Source organism: Anabrus simplex, chromosome 2 (assembly GCF_040414725.1).
Source record: "Anabrus simplex isolate iqAnaSimp1 chromosome 2, ASM4041472v1, whole genome shotgun sequence".
In the NCBI taxonomy this organism is placed as follows: domain Eukaryota; kingdom Metazoa; phylum Arthropoda; class Insecta; order Orthoptera; family Tettigoniidae; genus Anabrus; species Anabrus simplex.
Genome location: NC_090266.1, coordinates 383897141 through 383907101, shown reverse-complemented (window position 1 = coordinate 383907101; position 9961 = coordinate 383897141). Strand labels below are relative to the sequence as shown.

Below are 9961 nucleotides of genomic sequence, written 5' to 3'. Positions count from 1 at the left end.
CATGCTTAGTTCTTTCTCGACAAAACGCCTCTCAGTCAACGAGGCGAGATTGTTATCTTGTTGCACATAACAACATTAACGTTAACCACTGGCATAAGAATGAAACAGGTTGTATTTCCTGGTTTGGTGTTTTCACGGATTGAATGCGATAACGGACAGAAGAAAGTCGTCAATACTTCTCATTCAGTGCAGTGAGACTTTCATTGTGGAGAAAATAGCAAATGTAACATCATCTAATGGCATTAAACAGTATCAAGTCCTGCTGCCTGCTTTGATGTGTTCTCATTACAGAGAGCGATATTAGAAAATGATAATAATTAAGTATTCAATACAACCTGTGACAATAAAGTTCGGTGAATAGTCCTGTACTCTCTTCATAGAGGAACAATGCACGACAGTGACCTTACTGCCCTTTGAAATAGTCCCCTCCCATAGCATAGATCGGCGATACATATCCTGGAAACTTTGCAAGAAGCCTTCCTTTGGGAAGGTGTTCAAAAGCCTCGTCACGTTTCGTTGGATGTCAGAAATATCGTCAAATCTCTTTCCTTTCAAAGCGAGTTTGATGCGTGACTTTTCGGCTCTGACCTTTTCCCGACGAGGGGATCCCGGAGAACGCCATTCCATGCTTTGCCGTTTCGTTTCAGGGTCGTACCTGAGACACCAGGTTTCATCCTCGGTGACAATGCAGTTCAAGAAATTTGGTGTCGCATCCGCCGTTCCGACAAAATCCTGTGACGCCTCTAAACGTGCCTGCGTCTGATCGTCAAGTCAAGTGATGTGGCACAAGATGAGAACACGTTTTCCTCTTCCTTAACTTGTGGGTAACGATTTGTCGCACTGATTCACAGTTAATCTGCAGTTTATGCGCTATCATGCCCACAGTTAATCGCCGATCGCTCGTGATTAATGTCCTCACATTCTCAATGATTTCGTCACTGACGGCGGTCGCCGGTCATCCGCTACAGGGGTTGTCAGAAACACTTTCCCGGCCTCCTCGAAAACGGGCGAACCACTCGTACACACACTTCAAGGACAGTGCTTGATCTTCATAAACACGTACCAGCATCGCATGCGTATCGTTCGGTGTCTTACCAAGCTTAAAACAAAACTGTACATGATCTTTTGGTCGTTCATGTTCCTATTCGCAGTTCAGAACCAACGCACTAAACACGCACTGTGTCAAACAGGTCTTACACGGCACACACACGATGCTCAACTGAACAACGTTGGGAGCAGGTGGTCAAAATGTGTTGCTACGTAGGTGGAGCGTTGTGTGTCGTCAGTGTTGCCGGATCGATCGTTCTGACTTCATTCACCGAACTTTATTGTCACAGGTTGTATATTTGTGTTCTGTGCTTTTAATTGTCTGGGTAGTAGACATCTCCATTTGCTCACACGATAATGACAGATTTAATGAGTCAATTAGAAGCTGGTGATTATTTATCGGGAGATTATGTTAATTAATTGTGGTGTAGTGGTTAGTGTGATCGGGTGCCACCCCCAGAGGCCCGGGTTCGATTCCCGGATCTGCCACGAAATTTGACTTGAACGGCGTCCTCTCAGCCTCGGGAGGTCAACTGAGTAGAGGATGGTTCAATTACCACCTCAGCCATCCTCGAAGTAGTTTTCCGTGGTTTTCTATTTCTCCTTCTAGCAAATGCCGGGATGGTACCTAACTTAAGGCCACGGCCGTTTCCTTCCCTCTTCCTTGTCTGTCACTTCCAATATTCCCATTTCCCCGCATGGCTCCTGTTCGGCACAGGAGGTGAGGCCACCTGGGCAAGGTGTTGGTCCTTCTCCCCAGTTGTATTCCCGACCTGAAATTTCACGATCAAAGACACTGCTGTTTAACCGGTAGAGGTTGGATCCGTGGCTGAGTCCGAGGGAAAATTCAACCCTGGAAGTTGAATGGAAAATGAAATGAATTTTTTTCACGATATTGTCTCCAGAGAAACATATTTTAGGCCACAAAATACTTTTTATTTTCATTAGAGCTTGGAGCTTTTGGCTTAGTTCAACCAGCTATACGTCAGCAGAAATCCGTCGGAAGAATATGAAGTCCATGAAGGTATGAGGTCTCACCTGAAAATAATTTTCGATCGTCAAAAATTGTATGAATTTCATGTGTTAAATTAACAAATTTCAAATGAGCCGACCATCCAGTGGTACTAAACTCCACGAGGAAGGCAGTATATTAAACAAAGGCAAAAGTGGCAAAGATAACATATGCAGTTACGGAGAAAAACAACTGAAGCTAAAACGATACGTTTGGAGGAAGATGAATTGAGTAAAGACAAGTCACAAGAAAGAGAAAGCAATGACTCTAAATTCACAGACCTCTACGTCTTAACATAAGAATGTCAGAAGACACGGAGTAAATAAGACAGGCTAAGTTAATCTTATGGGATGAGGCAACCATGTCTTCCCATAACGCTCTTTCAGTAGGGCCGATGACCTAGATATTAGGTCCCTTTAAACAACAAGTATCATCATCAGCAAGCTCTTTCATCAGTAGGACAGTTACTTATAATGAACAACAAATCACCATTCGCTAGAAATCTTGCTTGATACAGACTTCCGACAGTGCCTGGCAGAATTTCCTCACAGCTGTTATCCAGCCATGTTTTAAATATTCTACTTTATGGATCAAAAATAAGATTTAACTTCATTGAAGGGCTTCTAAAACTCGGAAACGGAGAACTAGGCCAAATGACACTATCAAGATTCAACAAAACCGGAATTCAAAAAATATTCTATGGGATTCAGTTGGTTCTTCTTTTCATTCAAGTGAGAGTGCAATGTTTTCCAAAGTAGCAATATTTTGCACAAGAAAATGACTAGTTAACATCGTCAATCAACAGGTTCTGAATAGTTGGATAGTGTAGCTGACCCGGGCATCGACAGAGTACCAAGTATAAAAATCATGCCTCACTAATATGTCATGGATGAAAATCTTATGGATGAAGATCGTCGAAGAATCAAACTCGGGCATCGAAGTCCCATCCTCTCTACTTTCATTCCGAGCAACGGCTTCGCTCGAGAGCATATGGGACGTGGTCCTGAAAATGAAAATGAAAATGTAAAATAAATATCGTGAAAGTAGGGCACGAAAGTGAGAGGAATACACTAATCTAATAAAGATCAAGAATTGATTTTACCTAGATCAAAACACAATTTTATTCACTGCGAGACCATCTATGAAAAATTCAGTACACACATGAAATGCCAAGTAAGTTACCTGCGTGGCAATTTTTGAGATAAGCTACACTTAACTCATCGCATGGGTAATGTCATCTAATGTCTTTATGAGTTCGTTATTCACTTTTGAATTGCATTTTGACATTCCCAAGTCAAAACCACTCAACATCGCATATATTTCAGATTCACTGACAAATATTAGGGACTCTTCCCTTTCACTTGATAATGATGTCATTTGGATATTCACACTTGATTACATGGGTCAATGACCTGTTTGCCCCTATGGCAAATATGCCATCCACTTATTGCCGTAAAAGAAGAACATATATTACAGAAATACACTAAGTTTAATTGTTAACCACTGATATAGCTTTTGGGCTTATTCCGTGTCAAGAAAATAAGGTGAAATTCTTTACGTTTCGCAGAGAACTGTGCTCTGGGTCATCAGAAGGAAATCTTGACTGTCCACGAGAAAGGTTTCTTAAAACAATGAGCTTTTGAATTTAGACGTGACGAATGAACGTACCATTTCCACTTCTATTATAACGTCTAAATTCAAAAGCTCATTGCTTAAGGAGCCTTTCTCGTGGACAGTCGTCATTTTCTTCTGATGACGCAGAGCACAGTTCTCTGCGAAACGTAAAGAATTTCACATTTTCTTGACACGGAATAAGCCCCAAAGCCTGTATCATGTCTACAAGCACGGGCCGTGAAAGCATCAATGGCAACATTGTTAACCACTGTTAAATAATGGGCATTTCCAAGTTATCATATTTGTGAGAGTATTTAATAAGTACGTTCCACATAAATCATCGAAATACCTAATCATGAAAATCCCGCAGTCGCCTATTAGTAATGGTTCATATAATATCTAATTACAAATTACTGTACTATCGAGCACACATGTCTCTCCGGGGTGACAATTACTAATATTTACAATGTGGGCATTACAACGCTGATGAGCCTGTAACTTCAGAAATGAATCACCAAACAATTACACAGGACACAAACAATAAGATACATAATACAGTGGAGCAAGTCCCCTGTAAACAAAGACATAAATACACTCAATTCTCTCCAGAGTCTTTGACCCCACAAAGGTCTTTTGGTATCGACCCAAGAACTTCGGTACCCATCGGGTGTCGAACCACGCCATTCTGACTCGATATATTAGCTGAAATTCCCTAACTACGAATTTATTATACAGTAAAACTTGCTCAAACCGGAATTGAAAGGGACCAACATATTTTTCTGAATTAGACAATTTTCCGTATTACACAAGACATCGGAATTTTTGCCTTAAAACATTAAACAGTAATCTTAAATATTATTTAGAGCTTCCCAATCTCTGCCTACGCATGACGTTCTGCTTTCCAGATTGATGTACGTAGTACTGCAGTACACTGATTTGTTAATTATTATCATTACTGCACTTTATTATTAAATATAGAACGATACGCAGTATATCATTTTGGCACTGTTACAACACTATATTCTAGTTGAGAACACCGGATATATGCTCCTGAAACGTATTTCCATCATAAAACTCTGTGGAGTACTTCACAACACCAAGCTCTCTTCCATAGATCAAACAGAGAAACTTGTTTCCTCTCCTTTCTAATCGTATCTTTCTGAACACAGTCCTGAGCTGAGTACATTAATTCAAAAAGTGTGGTAGAGTTAGACGTAATAACAAGTTGCTTTAAATCACAAAGCATTGCGGGCCTGTTCATAGGTCCGAATCTTGCTTTGATATTCATCTTCTCGCTCGTCTCCTTCTTCCGTTTCCCCCTTATTCTCTGCCTCTCTGCTAGAAGGGTTGTAGCTGAATTGAAAATGTGACTCGTAAGTAGTTGATCATTTCAAATGAAGTTCTCTGCCTCGCATGGAATGTTTCTTGCTAGACACAAGTTGAATAGTGCCGATGCGTTTTCAAGCACTTCATTCCACCATCCGTATTTTCACTTTCTCTTAACACGTATGTCAGTTTGTCCAAACAATAACGGCACCAGAAATGAACAAATATTATACGTAGGACCACATCACTTCCTAATATTTTCCGCACTGTACAAGTAGATTTTAAAGATTTTTTCATTTGTCGTTCCCGTTTCCGCGTTGAGGAGAATACGCATTATACAAAAGTAAGAATATTATAACGCCGTAAGCTTCGCCTGGACCGAGTTTCCGCTTTATTCAAGTTCCGTTTTGAACACGTTTTATTGTAATACAATGTACCCGATGCATTTACTGGACGTATTCAAAATGGCGCCTACGGAAGGTAGAGGCCAGCCAAGGCAAAGAAATGTACAATAAGAAATCGATATTGATGTATGCTAGGAGGCCATGACTAACTTAAACCTACCACTATGAAGGCGGTGTACAATGGTGCAGAATCGATAGAATTGTTTTTTAAAAAAATAAGAAGGATAAGACAGATTATTACAAAAACTGACTTGAAAAATTGACGTGGTGAGAACAAGACGTTCCGAACTTCGCACTCGAAAATAAGCGAGATTGGCGATATTTAGCAAGAAGTATTAAGCTAAGAAGAAGGAAATACTGAGCGAATTGAATAGATAAGCGTTAAAATACTGGAAAGAGCAAGTAAAATCCTGAAGCTTTGAATAATACGTCCAGATATTCAGACGTAAAGCCGTTTGAAAATAGGAACTTGATTGAGACGAGAGAGCTCGAGATTAAGCCACTCTTAGTGAAAATAATCACTAGGAAAACCAAATAAGGAAACAATCACCATAAAAATATATTTTCTACGCAGAACCATGATGAGCTTATATTTTTCAGAATCATCGCATTTTGTCTACTGTCTTGCTGAGCAGATGATGGCTTGCTAAATCGGCATAGACCAACCTGGAGGGAGATGTCATCCTGGTCGTTAAAACCACCCGACCCGTGTGGAGGAGGTCATTCTACCTGACATACCACTGGTGGAATTCCTACCCAGTTCCCGATCCAAGGACTACAATCACACCGAGGAGCAACTAAGGCCCGAGATATTGAATGGCGAGCTAAGTAATAGTATTAAGTAATATAATTTCTTATGTGGAGTATTACCAGTATATACAGTAGATCTGAATAGCCTAAGCATGAGATAATTAAGTGTGCTTATGAATATAAGAAAGTGCAGTGTGAAATATTTAAGTTGACATCTCGTTACGGAGTAATAGCGTGTTACTACATTACTTTATCCAAGGATGAAGGAATACCATTTAAAAGTACGACATAGTGCAACAGTTGTTTTCAAAGAATCCCGGTTAGTTAGGAAGGTCCATGCGTGATGTAGTAATAGTCAAACCCAGTTACGTCACAGAGGGACGCATGCTGAATTGGTTAAGATAAGTTACCATACTCTTTGCTGTATATTTTATTGAAAGGAAAGATACTGAGTTTTGGGTTATATACGGAATTGCAAGATTAAAAATGCGTTCTGAGGAACGAATTCTGCGCTATTGATGGGATACATATCGTTGTATAATTAAATATTGGAGGTTAAACGCGCTAGTTGTGAATGCTAAATGAGTTAAATATGAATTGAATTGGAGGTTAATGGTGAGATAATGGAAGTGTGTATAGTATTTGAAATGATATATTGCGCAGAGTAATAGGAAGTAAAGCGTATTTGATATGTTTAATATGTGATGTTGGAGCACATGCAGTGCCATTACAGAATATAAGTATGCCCCAGCGAGGAACTACAGCAAGGTACGAACAATAATATTACATATATTTTAATGATGTGTGAAAGTGGTTTGACAGGAATAACAACCGGTGATGAATAAATGAATACATGATTATGTCATATTCTGAATGAATGGATATTGCACGGAAGAATAAGCTTGTATGCAAGTAGTAACGTAATGTAGTGTCGAAATATCTTTGTGTTGGCATTAGCACACCTATATATGATAAATGCTTACTGGCTGTATGTATATCGAGCTGGAATACGATACATAAGAAATTATTTAGCTAGAATAGGGAATTTATTTGACATTTACGTAGGATATCATCGATGTTTTGTTAGTATGGAATATTATTAGAGTGAATACTTAGTTAGGAGCCGTAATTTAAATGGCAGTAGGACCGAGGAACTTAGTATGTCATTCAATATTTCATTTTCTTCACGCTAACCTGCACCAACGAACTCAGATACTTTTCAACATGACTTAAGTCACTGATATTTGTATTCAGGATATATTGTTTAAATTCAATTCATTTTCGCAGAAACTTGAACAACGTGATGGTTGTATTTTCAATGAGGTATATAATGATATCGTGACTAATGGAATAATTTATTGATATAACGAATTTCGACCGTGACCAAAAGACTGTGTTGTAATATATTTAAGTGACCAAAATGTAATTTTTAAAGTGAAGATAATTCATTTCAGGAATACGTTACTCAATGTATTAAGATGAAAGCTTAGTTTAGGAAATAGGCAGCGCTGACCTAACATATTTGATTCATTGATTAAAATATTAATTTATTAAGTTGATAATTGAAGATTATGAGTCATACCTGATATTAACCATTTCTTTTACGAAATTTGACAATTGAATAAATGTGTTTCTTGATTAGTTTCTTATATAATGAAGTGAGTTTTCATTCATATTGGTAGATAATAGTTTTACTTAGTATGTAAGGTCCTCATTGTGCGAATATATATATATTAAGGATGACTGAAGTTTGCGTTCCCAAAACAACTACTGAGCGTATGGTATCGTTATTTTCTCTGAACCGCGTATGATATCGTTACTTTCTCTGAACTGCGTATGGTACCGTCATTTCTCTTCGGACACACGTAAAACCAAACATAGAAAAATTAACCATTTTTCTGGAGGCATGGATACCCTGAGATGTATTTAACTGACTAGTTGGGAATTACTGTGGTTACCCTGACCCGTAGGGTGTAGTAATTTTTGGCACCGCAACGTGTTGCGATTGAAGAGAAAGACACCGCGGGAACATCGAATAATGGACCGCCAAAAGTAAAAAAAAAATTTTCCAACATAGCGCGATTAAGGAGAAAGATACCGGGGAGAGAAACGTATCAGTCACCAAGAATGAGGAAGTAAAAGTTATCGCACAACAGTAAGGAAATTGAAGAGAAAGACACCGCGGGATCGAATATTTAATCGAGAGTCAGACCCGAGAGAATAACCCGATAACTTACTGCTGAACCAACTTGGAGGTCAAAAGGGAATGACATTGCGGAACGTTGTGGGAAGCAAAAGAACCCAACGTGCAGTTGGTGAAAGAAACACTTGGAGATTTGTCAAGAAAATAGGCTCGGATGAGAAACTGATAATTAGGTATTGAGAGAATGATGTGTAAATATGAATATTTTCCAGAAGTAGATTGTTAGATGGAGTGATAGGAGGATATTTTATCATTTTTATTGAAATAATTGTAGGTCTTCATATTTCATATTTTATTTTTAAAGTATGATTGAATTTATTCTTGATATTTGAATTAATAGTTAGTATGTAAGTAAATCATGAATACCACATGGTGGATAAGTATTTTTTTTCTTTTGGGAAACTATTTCTGAAATGAATTCAAAGGAAAATTATCTGATTTCGTTGGGAAGTTGCTCATATTTTAACGGGTAGGATGATATCGATCTTCAGGAAGGTCTATATTTCAGATAATTTTGAGAAACTAAGTGAATATTTAGTATATAAGACTTGATTGCTAGCTTTAAGGATATTTTAGATTTAGAAATTGAATATTTCACATATTTATTGACACTGTGTGATATTAGAGTACTTGAAAACTTAAAGTTGGTTAGGAAATTAAGGAATTATTCGAAATATTACTGAAATTGACGAGAAAATGGCAACTCAGGGAAGAGTGCAAACCAGAAGGGAGCAAGAAGAAGAAATGAAAAGAGCACAGGAAAAGCATGAAGGAATGCCGTTATGGTTTCTAGAATATATAAAGAAACAGGAGGAGAAAGAAAAGAAAGAAAACCAAGAACGAGAGGACGAAAAGAAGAAAGAAAAACAAGAACGTGAGGAGAAAGAAAGGAAACAAGAAGAAGAGAGACAGAAAGAAAAACAAGAACGTGAGGAGAAAGAAAAGAAACAGGAAGAAGAGAAGAATAGGAGACGGGCAGAGAAAGAACAAAAGCAACAAGAGTTCTTAAAGGAGTTTCGGAGAGAACTAGAAGAGAAACAGGAGGAGTGGCAACAAAAGCAACGTGAAGAAAGGAGGAAAGAACAGGAAGAATGGCAACAGAAGCAACGTGAAGAAAGAAGGAAAGAACAGGAAGAACAACGTGAAGAGAGGAAAAAGGAACTGGAGGAAATAAAGGAAGACAACACAAGAACTCGATTGGAAATACAGAATAGGCTGGCTGAAATGACTCAGAGTATGGAGAATAGAAACAAGCAGATACACGTAGAAATGGACAGAATTAAAGGACAGGTTACAGAAAGCCAGGAAATCATCAAGAAGTTGAAGGATGAGGAGATTAGCAAACTGACCAGTGATCTCCGAGAACTAAAAGTCAGTAATGAGAAGAAATGGGACGAATTAAGTGAAATAACAAGCGGCATGGAATGATTGAAGGTCAGACATCAAGAATTGGAGGAGAAATTCGATCAGGCTGCCGGCACAGTGGCCGGAAAAATTAATGAGTTAAAAGAGAAGATCGAGAGCGATAAGAATGAGGCGGACCAGAAGATGGAGAAGACGGAAGAGGAGTTAAGGCAGATTAGGAAGGAGATGCAGGAAATTAAG

At 38.5% G+C, this 9961-nt stretch overlaps 1 protein-coding gene across 1 annotated transcript; it reads left to right on the top strand.

The window, feature by feature from the left end:
* Positions 1-9023: 9023 nt before the first annotated feature.
* On the top strand, positions 9024-9607 carry LOC137498353 (uncharacterized; the record flags this gene model as incomplete). The annotated part of the gene is made up of 1 exon (XM_068225794.1): positions 9024-9607. A coding segment is annotated over exon 1 (555 nt), but the record flags the coding sequence as incomplete, so codon positions are not given.
* Between the last annotated feature and the right edge of the window lie 354 nt (positions 9608-9961).